Here is a 19,212-nt window from a genome sequence, read left to right as displayed (position 1 = left end):
CTAGTTCCAGGTAGTTGTACTGAAGTTCTTTTCAGCTCTATGAGCTATGATTCTATAATTTATTTTTTTTTAAAAAAGGAATAGGACAGGGGTGAAGGTATACTAGCTGAGCACAGTCTCAGTAATTGATTTGAGCTATCATGAAGTGGAATTAAAACATTACTTCACGGTAAAAGGGAAGTAGTCCTTTAATTTTATTAATCCTTTGCCTACTTTTAAGATACATTTTGATTTTTCTGATTTGGAAAGTAACATGAGTGTAAAAATTCAAATAATAGAATACATAAACAGATAGGACTGATTTTAAATATGAAATGTGTAGCTGGGATTTCCTTGACATTTAAAAGTATTGGGATAATCAAATAGAATTTCTTGTTGATAAATTCATTAGTATCAGATTTGAACAATGGAAGTATTGTTGTAAAGAAAGTTCATTCTTTGGGTGGTGTTACTCATAATCCTTCAATGAATTACTGATTACATTTTGATAACTTTGCCAATAAGTTTCCATTGGAGCTTCTTTCTCTCATTTTGTAGACTGACCAGGGCATCAAAAACCTTTCTGTTGAAGATGCGGCGAGACTTTCCCAGGAAGATCCTGACTATGGCATCCGGGATCTTTTTAACGCCATTGCCACAGGAAACTACCCCTCCTGGACTTTTTACATCCAGGTCATGACATTTAATCAGGCAGAAACTTTTCCATTTAATCCATTTGATCTCACCAAGGTGAGTCAGTAACAGCTATATTGTTTTCTTTTTTAAGTCTCTTCTTACCTAATTAGAAAAAAAATCTAGTCAAACAATTATAACGATGGGGAAGTCATATACAAAATACAGAGGGTACCACTTCAGAGTGTCCTTTACCAGCATCTTGCTTCCACATTCCTGTTTGTCATTTCATTGAGTATGTGTATGTGGCTTCATATATTGTTATTAACAGGGAACAGATTATGAAAAGCTGATGTACTTTTTCCTAGGGAAACTGTCAGTACTTACCACTTCCTATTGTGAAAGATTTAACTAAGGCACTCGTCTTAAATTCTTATGTTTTATTGGATTTAAAAATTATTTTCATTGGCTTGATTGTATGTGAAATCTGGTATTTTTGTGGGTAGCTTTAATTTCCTTTGGTTGATTGCCTGTTAATTATGAATATGACATCATTTTCAGGTTTGGCCTCACAAGGACTACCCTCTCATCCCAGTTGGTAAACTGGTCTTAAACCGGAATCCAGTTAATTACTTTGCTGAGGTTGAACAGATAGCCTTCGACCCAAGCAACATGCCCCCTGGCATTGAGAGCAGCCCTGACAAAATGCTTCAGGTGAGCCTGGTGGATTGAGATGTTTGAGGCAGGTGTCCATGTGAGTGTGCACACACAAAATGTGCAGCTTGGCATGATCCTTATATGAGGAATTAACGAGAACATTACTTGAACTTTAATCTAGGTGCTTGGTTACCTTGTGGGACTCACTGAGGTAAACTATCCTTCAGTGAGCATTCCTTGAAAAAACCAAGTATAAACAAAATTCCATGGTAAAGTCCCTACATATGTGAAGACAAGAATACTTAGTCTCTTAATTAAAAAAAAAGAAAAAGACATAATAGAAATACCTTAAGTATTGGTAGAGTGAAACATCATTTGTTCGGTCTGTAACTGAAGTATGGTTAATTAATTATAATACCTTGGTAAGCCTAACTGTATTCATTTTCTTTTTTTTTTTTTTTGAGATGGGATCTTGCTCCATTGCCCAGGCTGAAGTACAGTGGTGTGATCTCGGCTCACTGCAACCTCCGCCTCGCAGGTTCAAGCAATCCTCCTGCCTCAGCCTCTTGATTAGCTGCCATTACAGGCACCCGCCACCATGCCCAGCTAATTTTTGTATTTTTAGTAGAGACGGGGTTTTGCCATGTTGGCCAGGCTGGTCTCAAACTCTTGACCTCAAGTGATCTGCCTGCTTCGGCCTCCCAAAGTGCTGGGATTACAGGCGTGAGCCGCTGCTGCCGGCCTCATTTTCTATTTCACGGTGATGCTTGAATATTTCCATTTGTAAAAAGAGATCTAGGGATGATTTTTATGAACTGCATGTATGCTGCCAGTGATAAAGGCAGTGGATTAACCATTCACCTTGCTAATGTTGTTAAGCTATCAGTATGTTTTACTTTTTAATATGCTCTTTCAAGAGTACCAAGAGTGAAAAATTCTACTTTGGATCAGAATCAGTAGGAAAATAATTGGCTTAATAATTACTGTGTAAATCGATCTCTTGTGGTTTTGGATTGTGACCTTGAAACAAAGGTTAAAGATTGTACCCCAAATCAGACCACAGCGACTGAAGGTTACTTCTTATGTAAAGTATCTGATTCCAGTTCAGGTTTCAGTCTGCATGGAGGACAAGCTTAAGTTTTTTAAAAAATAACTTTTTTGGTTACGACATTGGGGAGCATCTGAGGCTTTTATAGAAAGTAAGTTTTTCATTAGTTTTTAGTTCAGTTCAACTATTATAAATTGAGTACCTGTCTGTTGTGTATGGTGGACTGTCTTGGGTGCCATAACGTAAGGCAGAGTGCCATGGTGATCCAGGAGGCAAAATTTTGTCTGATAGGAGGCCGGCCACAGAGTTTCATGAACGAGGTAACATTTGAGATTGTTTTGAAGAATAGATAGGATTTTGATTTTTAGTAGGTAAAATGGGGCAGGAGAAGGACTTGAGTATAGGCACAATGATGGAACATGTTAGGTGTGTTGAAACTATAAACAGTCACTCTTTCCTGAATGAGAAGAATAGAATTTGGATAGGTTCGTTGAGTATATGTCAGAGGGGAACTTAAATGCTTGAGTAGGAATGAAGAACTTTCTTCAGTTTTGAGAAATGTGGTCTGGGATGTATTGAGTAGAATCACTCCTCTTGGTGATAAATAGAAAAAGCGGGAACTAGGGGTTGGGAATAGAAAAAGGAAAGTCAGGCAGTTCTCAGAGGAAAAGCAGAAGTTGCATTGAAACCAGGGAGTAGAGGAAGCTAAAACAGTGTGACCCTGGGCCCTGAAACTCCCTGCCTGGTGGCTGAACTGTGTGAGGGTGAAGCTAATGGGATTTGCCAAGGCATGAAATTGTCATGGGCAGAGCTAAGGCTGCATAACTCTGGTTAGACAGGGAGGGAATGGATTGAGGAATACAAGGTTGCCTAAACTGTTTTCACAAGAATCCAAGTCACCATGGGTCTTTGGAACCGCAGTGGGACCGTGAGGCAGTTAGCAGCACTGAGTTATAGAATTTGAAGAACAGTGAAGATTTGAATGGAGAACTAGGCCCCCTAGAAAAGGACTGCAAAGCAAATACATATTCTCTACATCCTAAGAAAGCAAATGTCTAAGGCAGCTATTGAAACAGTGGGGAAGAGAGTCCTGAAAAAGGATGACAAGTAGAAATTAATGTAATTTCTATTAGTATTAATTTCAGTTCGGGCAAATATATCTATTTTAAGTTCAGTGTACTCTTTATAGGTTTTTTTTTTTAAGTTGAGTTTTAGAAAGTGTTTGGAAGAGCTTTCGTAAGTTTGTCGAGTTACTGTTTCTAGCCTAGCTTTTCCCCACCCTTCTTAGGTCATTTAGCTATGAGTTCCAATACCATGGAGCCTGTGAGGAGCCATACAGTTAGGGAAGGACTGTTTTACTCATTTAGCCATTTGGTGACCATTAAGGAATGATTTGAGATTTTTGAGTAGGGAGTATGTAGATTGTCTTGTTGGACTGGAAGTGGAAAGCCAGTTAGGAGGGCTTTGGGGTTATTCTTGCTGAGAGCTCATGAGTATTGTAGCCTAGGCAGTGGCAGTTGGTATATGAATGGGCAGTGTTTACAGGTGTCTTTTAACAAGGTCATGTTAATAAGTTTTATAACTTTATCCAAAGTGGTGAGCCACACCATGATGAAATGGACAAACAATATAATACAAGTCATGGAGAGACTGTCCCCTGAATACCTGAGGACACAGGTGCAGCTTTTCTTGCTCTCATTCTCTGTATTTTGCCAAGAGTTGGAGAAGTTGAGCCGGTTGCTTGAGTGGGAAAGGCTTTCCCACTCAGCAAGGGAGTTCAGGCACAGGGCCTTGGGGAAGGCCTAGATTCAAACTGGTGTCAGGGTATGACCTCACTGTGCCCATTTCCCAACCTTTGCTGGTCTCCACCCATAGGTGGCGTAAGGTTGCCTGATAAACACAGGGTGACACAAAATCAGAATTATGTGATAGAGGCTACATTCAGGAGCTGCCCACGGCAGGATTGTATCTCCTATCCTGTTGATGGAGTCAAGAGCACAACTTTTTGAGCCAGAGGAGACAACCAGCTTCCAACCTATAGCTGAGTTTTGGTTATGACTGCATGGCTGGTCATCTAAATATGACCTTAGGCTATTTGAAATGATGATAAGAGGGAGTCATTCAGCCAAGAGCAAAATATTGACAGAACCCTGGGACTGGATTAAGTCTGTTGGTATCAGTGATTTGGTACAAAGTTATTGCTTAAGTTGCCTTATTCAATTTGGTTTTTATTTTGCCTCATAGAATTAGGGATCTAAAAATACTTTTAAGATTCAAGGCCAGTGATAAATTTAGTGGAAGAAAAATTGCTTATAGAAAAGAAGTAGGAATAATGAGAATAGTTCAATCATTAGATGTTAAGATTAATGTGGAATTTATCTTAAAGCTTTTGTTTAAGCATTAACTGGAAGAAATTTCAGAATGCTTGCCATCCTTGCCTTGGTTAATATGGAACATAATTTAATCTTAGATTCATGACTTTTGGCATTGTAGGGCTTTCATTTTGAACCATAGATTTTCTTTATTGTTGTTCATATCTAGAAAGTCTCAGAGCTCAAAGTGTATCTGAAATAATTCAGAAGGCAGCATGGGAGGTACTTTTTTTTTTCCTGATCTTGCTCTGTTGTCCAGGCTGGAGTACAGTGACACGATTGCAGCTCACTGCTGCCTCAACCCCCTGGGCCAAGCAGTCCTCCCACTTCACCCTCTTGGAGTAGCTGGGACTACAGGCACATGCCACCATGCTTGGCTAATGTTTTAATTTTTTTTTTTTTTGTAGAGACAGGTCTTGCTGTGTTGCCCAGGCTGGTCTCAAACAACTGGGCCCAAGTGATCCTCCCACCTTGGCCTCCCAGAGTGCTGAGATTATAATAGGCATGAGCCACTGTGCCCAGTTGGAAGTGCTTATTTGAAGAATTTCCCATACTGTTGGTTTTGTAGAAATTTGTTGCTTTTTGTTAAGAGCAAATGATTGGTGCCTCCCCTGGAGTAAGGGAATGAGGAGGAATAGAATTAATTCAATATTTCAGTTAGTTAATGTTCTAGCACATTTGTTTTGTAATGTGATACTTCCTTGGGAACAGCACGTAATACAGTATAAGACAAGACACTAACTTGTTATGCAGAAGGGAAAAAAAAGCTATTATTGCCTAAAACAGACGGGAAGATTTGTGGTTGGCCATAGGGCCTGGGAAATTAAGAACTGTTCAGTTAGGGAGAACTTACAAGAGTAGAGGCTTCACTCTTAAGTAGGGGGAAAGGCAGAATTTTATGGTAACCATGTACAGAGTGCTTTGTACTTCAAATTTCAGAATGAAGTTTACAGCCCATTCCTATGTTATATGTTACTGCCCCTAGTCAGTATCTATTGCGTTTATTACTGCAGGGCCGCCTTTTTGCCTATCCTGACACTCACCGCCACCGCCTGGGACCCAATTATCTTCAGATACCTGTGAACTGTCCCTACCGTGCTCGAGTGACCAACTACCAGCGTGACGGCCCCATGTGCATGCAGGACAATCAGGGTAGGCCTTGAGACATTGGGCTCCCCCTGCGCGGGCAGAGGGCATGTGGAGCAGATGGGCGGGAGGCCAGGCCAGTGGCTCTCAAGGTGGCCCCGCAGGACCTCCTGCTTGGTGAAGGTGCTCTCCAGGTGCTGCTAACTGGGCATTTTTTTGCCCAGCAGTGAAGATTTAGGCTGCCTGAGGACTCTCCATGCTTTTAATCTATTTTATATATTTTATTGAGAGTTTCCACTTCAGATATTACTTGTATCCAGTAGTTAAAAGCAGGGAGTAAGATCTTTCACACTGGCTAGAGTACGGTAGCATCCAGCTTAGAAGTTAGGTTTTGAAGACTCTTCACCAAAAAGGACAGTTCCTGAAATCACTGTGAAATCACCAAGACTTAGACCCATAGAAGTGCGAAAGCCAAGAGTTGGAGTCTTTTGTTTCTCTTTGCAGTTCTGTTGTGGCCCCGGAGGAGCAGGTTTAGCCCTAGCTAGAATTTGGAAGGGAGCTAGAATTAGCAGGGAAGGCTGGGGAGAAGAGAGTAGGGGAGGCAGAGCAAGTCAAAGGATTCCCCTCCCTTCATTTTTCCCTAAGTGAATAAAGTCATGTGAATCAACTCTACCACTTTTTGTTTTTTTTGGAACTCATTTATCAAACTTACAATCTTTTTCTTTTAACTACTTTTTTTTTGGTGTCATATACAAGCAGCCTCCAGTTCTAGTTATTCTAATAAGTCAAGCAGAATGCTTGATTGAAGTTTTTTCCTTTTACTATTCCACAGTTTAATATAGATCTTAGTTATTTTCTTTTCCCATTTAGGACATGTGTTTTAGTAATGTGGACTGCATGCCTTGATCCCTTTAGAAATTTTACTGATGATTTATATTTATAGCCACAGATGTCTATATTCAAACAAAGTTTATTTTTCTATGATAAAAATAATACATGTGTCCTAAAGAAAATTTGGAAAATATAGGAAAAAGATGAAAAAAGAAAAATACCCATATAGTCCCAACACCCAAAGGCCACAGCTGTTACATTTTGCTATATTTATTTATCTATTTATTTATTTTTGAGACAGAGTCTCACTCTGTTGCCCAGGCTGGAGTGCAGTGGCATGATCTTGGCTCACTGCAGCCTCCCCCTCCGGGTTCAAGCGATTCTCATGCCTTAGCCTCCTGAGTAGCTGAAACTATAGGAGTGTGCCACCACGCCACCTAGTTTTTGTATTTTTAGTAGAGACAGGGTTTCATTGGCCAGGCTGGTCCTGAACTCTTGAACTCAGGTGATCCACCCACTTTGGACCCCCAAAGTGCTGGGATTACAGGCATGAGCCACTGTGCTTGGCCTGATTTTAAAAGTAGAGCATTTGGGCTATGACCCTGAAGCTCCGTGAAAGAGCTTATTTGTTCTTGTGGTCAGTGCCTTAAAGACAACTCCCACTTTGAGTAAAGGTCAGAGCTCATTTGGAAGCAGGATTTTAAAAATTAACTAGGCACATTTCAAAGAGCTAATTCTTAATGAAGAAAACACTGTGATGGCTGGTTGTTGGAGCATTTTGCTTTTCATGTAGATGTGGCTGATCTGTTGAATTTCTTGAGCTAATAATTGGGCTCCATAATAATATGGTATTCTTCCTTCCCCTACACACACACTTGGTGTCTTGATGAATGTCATACATAGGTATCTCTTGATATCTACTGTGTGTGATCTGTTATGGCAGTGAGCTGGCTAAAATTCCAACCCCAGATTGGTTTACTCAAACCACTTAATATGTTTCTGGGCCACTCCTGTTTAGGCAGTGTGTGCTCGGGTAATGAATGCTTCTGCTAATGTCAGCCAAAGCAAAGTATAGTTGAGAAAATAAATATGCCAAAATGAAAAAAAAGCCTCATAATTTATTTCAAAAGTCAAAGAAAATATATTGATTGTATTTGTCACTGTTTCTTACAAGTCCAGATAAGTAAGTGCTGATATACAATTACCACATTTTTTTAAAAATTCTTTTTTTATTGATCTGTGGAGAGTGTGAAAGTGAAGCTACAATGGAACAAAGTCATCATCGTCAGTAAAGGAGAGATACCCTGAGAATCCTAAAAACACTTCAAGGAATAGCAAAGTAGAGTTCTGTAATGGAAATACTGTATATGCTGGGCTGGAGGAGACAAAGAACCCAGAGTTCCAACCCCACATCTACCACTGGCTTCTGTGTGACCTTGCAGCAGTCAGGTCACATCACAGAGCCCCATGCTTGTGTCTGTAGATTCAAGGAGCAGAACCAGAACTTTCAGATTTCCGTCAAGAATTTTGTGATGCAGTGTTTGAATTGAACCCGAGTCCAAATGACACAATTTTTTAAGTCAATTTTGAAATGTGTCTTTGAACCTCATCCCTGTATGGTGGCCAAATCAAGCACACGTGTGTAAACTTCTACATGTGCTGTAAGCCTCAGAAGACTTGATAGATGAGACCCTTCGAAGTGTCAAAAGGGACTTTGAGATTCATTCATAAAGTGCGGCAGCTTCTGCAAGCATTTAGCAGATGGCAACGTTCCCTAAGAATCTTCATACTACCTGTAGCTAAATGCAGGAAATTAAAAATAACATGTGTGTGTTGTGTTTATATCTGTGTATGTGTACATGTGTATTTGATTACCACTTAAATTTATTTCTCATCACAGTGATTATTTGCAGATTTACTTGACTTTTCTTCCTAAGTGCATCTGGGTGGTTTTCTTTTGAAGGTGGTGCTCCAAATTACTACCCTAACAGCTTTGGTGCTCCAGAACAACAGCCTTCTGTCCTGGAGCACAGCACCCAATATTCTGGAGAAGTGCGGAGATTCAACACTGCCAATGATGATAATGTTACTCAGGTAATGACTTCTTTGTCTGCTATGGAAGTCACCTGCTAATTCTCCTTGTCAATGCCTGCATAATCTGCACCCCCCCCAACCCCGCAACGCCCAAACTGTCTGATGTATCTTAAATTAAATTCAAGGAAGACTCATCTGTGATAGTAAATTGGGCCCCTAACTGGCTGGAGTTGAAGGGTTTTATTCCTCTGGTCTTTTGCCTCAAGGTATGGAGACTCCGTCTCAGTTTCTTCAAACTTTATTGAAGGGATATGGGGAGGGGGACATCGGGGAAACAGTGATTTCGTGGGAATTTAAGAAATGAGCATATACAGCGTATGTGGAGACAAATCTAAGAATCTGGGCAGGACAGCCCAGGTTCAAGGACTAGAACTAGAGATCCAAAATAGCTCCAGGAGCCTCGACCACAAGAGTGTGGGCGTTTCCACTGCAGAGCTCGCCCTTCACGTGGTTTATTCTCCATCTGTCTGCTTCTGCTTGCTGGTGCTAATTGATTATTTTTACCACGGCTTCCTGTTTTCTCCTGTCTGCGTCAGAGCTTCTGCTTTATCATTGTTGTGTCTTTTCCACGATGGTTTCTCCTTTAAGGCATCTTTCTCCATGTATTACTCTTTTTTTTTTGGACCACCTTTTACTCCTTCTCTCAACATGTCTATCTCAGATTCTAGAGAGATGGAATCCTATTGACTTAGCTAATCTTTTCACCCCAGGTTGCACCATTGGCCTTGGTCAGCCTCTAGTTAACTGCCCCAGGTCAAGTGCTCATCCTCTTTCCAGTCGCTTATAGCTGCCCTAAGGGCTGTTTCAGCACATGCTATGAAGGAGGCCCTCAGACTTGAAAGGGCCTGTGGGTGGGCAGCTGCCTCCTTAATGTGTCCAGTGCAACTTATATCACACACAATAAAATAATAAAGTTAAAAGTATAGTTGTTCTAGAGCTCTGAGCAGTTAGTGTTAAACTTAGTATTTAAATTAGATTAGAACCTATTTCTAGTTTCTCAGTTTGTGAGTGTGGGTTCCAAGTAAAAGATACTTAAATACATGAATTAATTCACTGTGAGGATATCTTTGCTTGAAAAGCATTTACGTATATACATATATATGTATATATAAAAAAGAAATTACATTATCGTAGGATATAAACCATTTTTAGATGAGCTTAAAACATTTCCTGCAAACCTTTTATGTAACCGCATTATTTTTGGTGATGCGGATGACACCAAGTATGTTACAGTACATTCCCTGCCTCTCAAATAATTTTGCCTATGTAAGGTCAATACAGGTATTAAACCAGCTGATACAACCCTTGCAAAACTTAATTAATGAGGCTATTGCTTCTACATGAAAATGTATTATGTGCTCATCCTTATTTTATTGAGAGAGTTTCTTATCACTATATAGGATATAGTATGGTTTTTAAGTAATCACAGTACTATTGTTATAGATTCATAGCATAATTCTGTGATGATGTATCACATGGGAAATACATAAGAAGGTCCAGATTTATTCTCTTAAAAATGATTCACTTGGGCTTGCCTCTGTCTATGGCAGACTAGCTTGTATCATACTTACCATTTCATGGAGAACATTGAAAAGGTAGGTAAAATACATAAAGCATTTGTTTGAAGGCTTTGGAGAGCTAACAAAGCAACAAAGATTTAAAGGATCAAGATCAAAGATAGAAAAGAAGTGCAGAAAAAACAGTGCAGAGAAGTAAATTTGACATTTGGTTTCCTCTTGAGGTATTTGTTAATTTGTAAGCACTGGTCCAGAAGCTGAGTGGTGTTTACAGCAGTCTTATGAGTCTGAAGGGACAAAAATTGGAATTCAAGGTCTGCAAAGAAGCAGAGCCTCTAGTTACACTCAAGGCTTTCAGTTGAAATCCCTGAAGGGCCGTGCCTAGGAATAAGGGCAAACTTGAAATAAACTTGCTCTCACAAAACATGAAACACAACTTTGCCTCTGCTCAGTCTCAGATTGGATTAAGGTGATCTCTCTCTACGCCATCTGTCAGAAGCAAACAAAATTTTCTTTGGTGGAAAATAGAACCTCAAATGATTCTAGACCTTTTTATATGGAAATGTTCAGCATTCAACAATAAATGACAAGGCACCTAACACATTAAGACCTTCTGACTGAAAATCAAGAGGGAGAGAAAACCTCCTACAAACTGACAGTAGAAACAAACCTACTGAAGGCTTAAATAATGGAACTGTCAGATACAGGTTTTAAAATGACAAATTAATAGGTGTAAGAAAATAGATGACAGCATGAAGAATTTAGTAAGAGAACTTTAAGCTATAGAAAAAGAGTTGAATGGACATAACTAGAAAATGTAACAACTGAAATTAGAATTTAGTAGATGGCTTTTAAAGGAGGTTAACATGGCTGAAGAGAAGATTAGTGAATTGGAAGATAGAACAATAGATATTATCAAGGCTACTTCATCTGAGGAGTTCGAGGCCGTAGTGAGCTATGATTGCTCTACTGCATTCCACCCCGGGTGACGGAATATGTACACATACTTTTTTTTTTTTGTTTAACCCTTAAACCTGTAGGCTGGGTATGGTGGCTCACACTTGTAACCCCAGCACTTTGGCAGGCCAAGGCAAGTGGATCTCCTGAGATCAGGAGTTTGAAACCAGCCTGGTCAACGTGGTGAAACCCCATCTCTACAAAAAATACAAAAAAATTAGCTGGGCATGGTGACAGGTGCCTGTAATCCCAGCTACTTGGGAGGCTGAGGCAGGAGAATCACTTGAACTCGGGAGGTAGAGGTTGCAGCAAGCTGAGACTGCACCATTGCACTCCAACCTGGGCAACAAGAACAAAACTCTGTCTCAAAACAACAACAAGAACAAAAACCAAAACTAAAACAACAACAACAAAAAATGTTATTTGGTTCTTTTTCATATCTACCTGTTTTTCTCCTCATATCCTGTTGTCTTAATAATATTCCTTTTTTGCATCTCTTTAAATGTGTATGTTTATTTTAAAGCCTCTTTCCAATGATCATGTCTGTGATTCTTCCATCTATTATTGCATGTGTAATTTCTCATTGGGTTTCCTTGTATATATTATAATTTTTCACTATGACTCATTCTTCAACAGGAGTTATTTTCTGCAAAAGTACCAAATGTATCCTAGTTGTAAAAGTGATTAACTAAATCTCTGAGACAGCAAGGTTTTTTTTTAAAGTGGATTTTATTCAGTGGTGTGTTTATAAATATTTAACAGCTGGCTACCTGGGGAGAAAGCCCTGGTTTGTAGTGTTTATCCATTTTCATGGTGGAAATATTTCATAGGGCTGATTTCAGGCTACTAACGTGATGTCACTAAACCTGTGGCATTGCAAAATGATGTACTATATCACTGTTATATAGTATTTCCCCCATAGTGATACAGTAGACACAAATGACTTCAAAAACATAGGTAATATTTATTAATTAGGAAATGATGTTTTGAGTATTACTTTTGTTTGTACTATACTTAATTATAAGTTTATGTAATTTAATCTCTATAATGGCTGTGTTTCTATTGTCATAAGCAACCTGGCTGCAGCATTCCACTGGAATTGCAGGAACAAATTCTTACACTTTAAGATGTTCAAGATTGTAGATTGAGGTGACAGACTGAGGTGTAGATTGAGATTCAAGATGGCAAATTGAGCTGACACGGGAGGCTTTTCTTCTACTTCTCACATATAGACATGCTAAATTAAGTTTTTGTATTTGTTTTATTTTTTACTGTCCCAGTTTTCCCATAGAAGGATTAATTTTTTTTAATAATGTAGCTGGGCTAAAAAAACCAGAAAGTTTTAATTTCCAAGTCCCACAAATGAAAAAGGAATCAGAGTAGTGCATGAACATTGAAAGTATATATTGTGTAATGGTAACCAGACCTGATTTGTACCTTGTGAAGATTTTATGCCTCTAAGGGGTTAGGAGTTGAGGCCACAGGCCTCACATTTTTCACAGAACTAGAGCTCAGCTCTTGGCATAATGGTGAGAACCAGGAAAGGGCACCTCAACTACCCATCAGACTGAGGATGCAGCTTGGAAGCATGTGGGCTTTGAATGGAAGCAGTCAACTCCAAGAAACTGGGAATCCTTCCCCTATGCTGTGCTCAAATGAGGTCCCTGCATTCTTATTCCAGTTGGAACCATGAAAGACTAACTGAGAAACAAGTGAATCAGTGAACCCTGTTAGGTCTTTGCAGAGATGAGAAAATCACCACAGGAAGACACTTTTACAACTAGGATACATTTGGTACTTTTGCAGAAGATAACTCCTGTTGAAGATGAGTCATAGTGAAAAATTATAATACATACAAGGAAATCTAATGAGAAATTACACATGCAATAATAGATGGAAGAATCATAGACATGATCATTGAAAAGAGGCTTTAAAATAAACATACATATTTAAAGAGATGCAAAAAGGGAATATTATTAAGACAATAGGATATGAGGAGAAAAACAGGTAAATTTGAAAAAGAACCAAATAATATTTTCTAGAAACAAAAATTACTATCCATGAAATAAAAACTCAGCAGATATTTCACGTTTGAAATAGAAACTCAAATGTGACCCAGTCGATGTTTTCACAAAATACGTCAAATACAGCTGAAGAGAGAATTAGTGAATTGGAGATAGGCCTGAGAAAATCCCCAAGGTATAGTACTTTGATTAGATTGTGTTATGTCTGATTAACTTTGGTAGCAGGTTTAAACTTTACTCAAAAATTTAAAAACATAATTATAGCCTGATATTTGATGACTTAGGGAAATGATGCATCTCTTAATATGTTATGAAGGTGATACTTTGGATAATTGGATATTATTGGACTTTATAAACATTAATAGAACAGCACATAGAACAGAGTCTGGCACATTATAGATACTCAATATTTGTTGAATGAGTGGGATGAATGAATGAAATGTAAGAATAAAATCATAGCTACAGCCTGTTTCAGGATTGGGCAGAGACTGCTCGGATTCACATACCTGATACTAAGCTCCTATTTTTCATTTTAATTTATGGATATTTATTTTAGAGGCAAACCCAATAATCTAGCAAAATACCACTATTCATATGTTTTGCCTAAGAAATATTGGCTTCTGAATAACTATAGATGCACATGTATAAATGAGGTAGTTTTTAGATATATTATCTCTCTCTATATATAATTACATATCTATATAGCAAATTATATCTCTAGCTACATTAGTTTTTATTTTCCTCCATGGTTCTGGGTGAATTGAACAAAGGTTGTATTGTGCTAAGTTTACATTCAAAGGCAGCTTGCACATTTTAGACTTGTCAGTATTAAGCATGTGGTGAGGTTTTAAATTGTAGATCTATTTATAAGAGATTTATAGCAGTTACTATAAAGGATATTATTAGAAAGCAGTTAAGAGCTATTAATAAATGAATTTTACTTATTTTGCTTAAAACAAAAAATGAACACAACCCAAATGACAGTTTTAGTTAGTAATTTAAAATTATTCTTAAATTCTAACTTTTTTTATCATTGATTTCATAAGTGTTGTAGTAGGTGAACTTTTTGGTGATAAACTGGTGATTCGAGTCTCTGCACTTGCTCTTTTCCCTGAGCAGGTGCGGGCATTCTATGTGAACGTGCTGAATGAGGAACAGAGGAAACGTCTGTGTGAGAACATTGCAGGCCACCTGAAAGATGCACAAATTTTCATCCAGAAGAAAGCGGTGAGTCTTTGTAAGCTGAAGGGTGCCCTCTGCTGGCATGGGAAGACAGTGCAGCTGTGTGGGAGAACCCTAAAAAGAAAGTGCCATTACTATTGTACTTGACCTAGGAGGACTTAAAAAAAAACAAAAAAAAAAACTAGTAATCCCCAACCAACTTCTGATTATTCTCTTTCCGTGTTTTATCTGGTCTGGCATATCCATTGGTCCTTTGCTGTTTGTCCAATGTGTACTAATTTAGTTGTGTTCAGAGTGAATTTTATCCTATGCTGTTTAATTCGGCTGCAGCCAAGTTCTGTGCAAGATAGTAAATGTCCAATATCAAAATGTGAGTCCTGCTGCAATTCTACTTAAACTTTGGATGATAATAAATGTATCAGCCGGTGTGATGGCGTGTACCTGTAGTCCTAACTACTTGGGAGCTTGAGGTGGGAGGATAGCTTGAGCCTAGGAGTACAGGGCCAGCCTGGACAACATGGGGAGACCCTGTCTCTAAAATCAGTCAATCAGTCAATCTGTCTTTCTTTCTGTTTTGCATTTTTATGGTTTGAAACCTGCCTAAAGGCTTAATGTCATGATACCGCGATCCTCCTTCAGATGCAAACTAGAAATTTGCATGATTTCTGGAATAAGAACTGCAGTGCTTCCAAAAGGCAGGCTGGACTTTCGTGCTAAGGTGCTGGGGTATTTCTGATGGTCGCTCATCGAGCTGCATGAAGCCCTCTCACTTCTGGTTTCCTGGCCTGTCCCAGAGCTAAGCTTTTTGCAAATCTAGAAATCCCCCTTTTTCCTTGGCCCCTAGTTGCTTCTTCTCTGTTCCTAGGGGCAGCTGGGCTAGCAGGTGTCTGGGCTGTGTCCAAGGGCCTGGGTTCAAGTATCAGCAGAGAGCCTGACGGGCGCTCTGTGCAGTAGGCAGGGCGGGATTTATCTTCTTTTACTGGAGAGAATGGATAAGACAGCTTGCAAGTAGCAGAACTGAGCTGGAACCCTTGGCATTCTGCTTTCACATATGCTGAAACTGTAAGGCTTTTATGGGTTTCCAGTGCCATGCCTCCTCTTGCTGTCTGCTGGGGAATTCCTGCCTGAAGTATATGGAGTGGCGCTGCCATGTACCAGTATTCTTGTATCCTTCACATTAACTTTAGGCTGTGTCTGGGCCCGTTTCTCAATATAAATCGCTGTAACTTGTTAAGCGCTCACTCTGAGGTCAGCTGTTTCCATGCAGTAAATGCAGCTCACCTCTCGGCATTTTTCTCACAGCATCCTGTGAGGTAGGTTGTGTGGGTTTTTTGTTTTTTTTTTTTTAAAGATGAATTCTTGTTCTGTCACCCAGGCTGGAGTGCAGTGGCATGATCTCGGCTCACTGCAACCTCTGCCTCCTGGGTTCAAGAGATTTTCCTGCCTCAGCCTCCCCAGTAGCTTGGACTACAGGCATGCCCCACCGTGCCCGACTAATTTTTGTGTTTTTAGTAGAGATGGGGTTTTGCCATGTTAGCCAGACCGGTCTTGAACTCCTGACCTCAGGTGATCCGCCTACCTCGGCCTCCCAAAGTGCTGGGATTACAGGTGTGAGCCACTGCGCCTGGCCTAGGTTGTATGCGCATTTTTCCCCAACAATAAGCAATTCTCTAATTCTTTGACAGCAACTGTGTGTCCTATAACTCAATTCAATTCTAACTCCTGGAGCTAGAGTCAGAACCCAGAGATTTAGGGGTCAGTTGCCACTTTAGATGACAAATGAGGTACCCTGGCTATACACACTTATGCAGATTCTGACTGCAAATTAGGGGTTCGCACGCACTTTCCTCAGGTTTGATAATTTGCTGGAAAGACTCATAAAACTCGGGAAAATGATTTACTTATGATTACCGATTTATTATAAAGAATATAGCCAAATGGAAGATGGGCACGGGGGAAGGCCTCAGAGCTTCTCTGCCTCCCTGGGTGGACCGCCCTTCCAGCTCCTGGAGTGTGCACCAATCCAGACGCTTGCTGACCTTGCCAGTTGCAGGTTTTTCTGGAGGTTTTATGACATAGGCATGATTGATGAAATTATTGGCTATGGGTGATTGAACACAATCTCCAGCCCCTCTCGCCTCCCTGGAGGTTTGGGGGTGGGGCTGGAAGTTCTAACCTTCTGATCGCATGCTTGTTCTTCCTGGTGCCAGCCTCCATCAGGAAGCTATCTAGGCCCCCATGGATCATCTTAGTAGTATATAAAAGACAGTAAATTCGAAGGGTTTTAGATCTGTGTCGGGAATGGGGGACAAAGACCAAATGGTATTTTTTAAATTATACTGATTAGGTGTCATTTTCTTGCGCATTTCGGCAGAGGGACATGAGCTCAGATAAGTTAAGTGACCTGTCCGAGGTTGCTCAGCCAGTATATGTCAGAGCGTTCACTGGACCTGCGTTTTAACTGAGGCTGGCGTTGTTAAACACCTGTAGTACTGCCTCCTGCTGAAACATCTTTCCTCCCCTGTAGAGTAAACACTGGGAAACCACAGTCACTGCGGAGTGATATAGTAGGGAGTTAGAGTAATGCTTGCATTTATTTTCTTTTGGCCTTAGGTCAAGAACTTCACTGAGGTCCACCCTGAATACGGGTCCCGCATCCAGACTCTTCTGGACAAGTACAATGCTGAGAAGCCTAAGGTAAGCTGGGAGCAGCCTGGCCACGCAGAGGCCGTGTGTGTTAGGTTGGAGTAGGCGTAGCTTAGTTACCACTCAGCATTACAGTCTGCAGGGGCCATTACCTGCCACTGTTAGATTTCTTAAGCAGCTGTGCAGAAATTCATTTGAGAGATGAAAGAAGTCACCAGCAAAACACATACTCTTCATTTTAGCCCTGGGCAATTTAAGACAGTTAAAGTGAATGAATTCTGAATTATTATTTTCATTTGCATACATATTAAAACTAAGTAAATATCACGTTGCTTCGTATGACGTGATTAACCTGCCCATCTTGTTCTCTTAAAACAGAATGCGATTCACACCTTTGTGCAGTCTGAGTCTCACTTGGCTGCAAGGGAGAAGGCAAATCTGTGAGGCCGGGGCCCTGCGCCTGTGCAGCGAAGCTTAGCGTTCACCTGTGTAACCCGCTCATCACTGGATGAAGATTCTCAGGTGCTAGATGCGCAAATGCAAGCTAGTGGCTTCAAAATAGAGAATCCCGCTTTCCATAGCAGATCGTGTAACAATTTTAATGCTCTTTCCCCAGGGGAAAATGAAGGTTAGGGTTTAACAGTCATTTAAAAAAAAATTTGTTTTGACAGTTGCTTGGATTATTCATTTAAAATGATTAGAAGGAAAGTTTCTAGCTAGAAATATGATTTTATTTGATAAAATTTGTTGAAATTATGTATGTTTACATATCACCTCATGGCCTATTATATTAAAATATGGCTATAATTATATAAAAAGGAAAGATAAAGATGATCCACTCAGAAGTTTTTATTTTTCTAAGGTTCTCATAGGAAAAGCACATTTAATACACCAGTGTCGTCAGAAAATAACTTGAGCACCATCATGGCTTAATGTTTATTCCTGATTATAATTGATCAAATTCATTTTTTTTTCACGTGGAATTACATTAGTGTTAATTTGCACTGATTTCGCAACAGATCACTTTGTAATTGCTTACATTTTTACAATAAATAATCCGTATATAAGAATAGAGATGGTATTTGATTTCTTTTGACTCCATGTATAACTATAAACCACCACCAGACTCTTAATTTGAACATCATCATTTTCAGATATTTACCCTTAAAAATGGAAATGCTAGTATCTCGAGGACACCATGTTATTTGTTTAAATCTATAGCCTTTGGACAGCCTTCTGAGCCACTGATAAAATAGCAAATGCCCTGACTTTGAAAATTACTTAAATCTCTTGTCCATTTGCTCACTTACCTATGATTGAGTTTTTAAAATATGGGCTCAGAACCACTAGTTACTTTCCTCTTCCTTCTTTTTAAAACCCGTATTTGCCTATCATGGTTGAAAATCACATGGAAGACTTTAAAGATGAGTTCTGAATACTAAATGAAAATTTGTTTTCCTTGAAAATCTTTATTCCATTCATATTCAAAACCAGTTTGTGCTGGGTGTGGTGGCTCATGCCTGTAATCCCAGCACTTTGGGAAGCCAAGGCAGAAGGATCACTTGAACTCAGGAGTTTGAGACCAGCCTGGGCAACATGGCAAAGCCCTGTCTGTACAAAAAATACAAAAATTAGCCGAGTGTGGTAGCTCATGCCTGTAGTCCCAGCTACTAAGTAGGCTGAGGCGGGAGGATCTCTTGAGCCCAGGAGGTTGAGCCTGCAGTGAGCCATGATTGCACCACTGCACTCCAGCCTGGGCAACAGAGTGAGACCTTGTCTCAAAACAACAACAAAAACAACAACTAAAAACAAAACAAAAGACCAAACCAGTTTGTACTTTCAGGAGTTCCTAACTTATGGGCTTCAGGAAACCATTAGACCACTAACAGACAGATACAAACTCATTCTTGGTCTTTCAGCTCAAATTTCTTTACTCCTCTGTCAAACCCTCCTGCCTGAATTCCCCCTGTATTTGAGTACGCTTTGAGACTGTTATATTTGTAGACATAGAAAAATAAATTTATTGGGTTGGGTGCAGCAGCTCATGCCTGTAAACCCAGCACTTTGGGAGGCCAAGGCTGGTGGATCACCTGAGGTCAGGAGTTTGAGATCAGCCTGGCCGACGTGGTGAAACCCCATTTCTACTAAAAATACAAAAATTAGCTGCATGTGGTGGCGTGCACCTG

At 39.8% G+C, this 19,212-nt stretch overlaps 1 protein-coding gene across 1 annotated transcript in view; it reads left to right on the top strand.

The window, feature by feature from the left end:
- CAT (catalase) overlaps nucleotides 1–18,096 on the top strand; it is a 35,313-nt gene extending 17,217 nt beyond the window's left edge. Inside the window, exons 7-13 of the mRNA XM_011965543.1 lie at nucleotides 538–729; nucleotides 1,174–1,326; nucleotides 5,703–5,841; nucleotides 8,570–8,700; nucleotides 14,318–14,425; nucleotides 16,994–17,077; nucleotides 17,405–18,096. Of these exons, the coding sequence (XP_011820933.1) occupies nucleotides 538–729; nucleotides 1,174–1,326; nucleotides 5,703–5,841; nucleotides 8,570–8,700; nucleotides 14,318–14,425; nucleotides 16,994–17,077; nucleotides 17,405–17,470 (873 nt within the window). The 3' untranslated portion in view covers nucleotides 17,471–18,096. The remainder of the gene's footprint in view (nucleotides 1–537; nucleotides 730–1,173; nucleotides 1,327–5,702; nucleotides 5,842–8,569; nucleotides 8,701–14,317; nucleotides 14,426–16,993; nucleotides 17,078–17,404) is intronic.
- Nucleotides 18,097–19,212: the final 1,116 nt, after the last annotated feature.

This window comes from Mandrillus leucophaeus, unplaced genomic scaffold (genome assembly GCF_000951045.1).
Source record: "Mandrillus leucophaeus isolate KB7577 unplaced genomic scaffold, Mleu.le_1.0 Scaffold73, whole genome shotgun sequence".
Lineage (NCBI taxonomy): Eukaryota > Metazoa > Chordata > Mammalia > Primates > Cercopithecidae > Mandrillus > Mandrillus leucophaeus.
The sequence above is the reverse complement of the archived record's forward strand: the minus strand, read 5'-3'. Positions and strand labels throughout refer to the sequence as shown.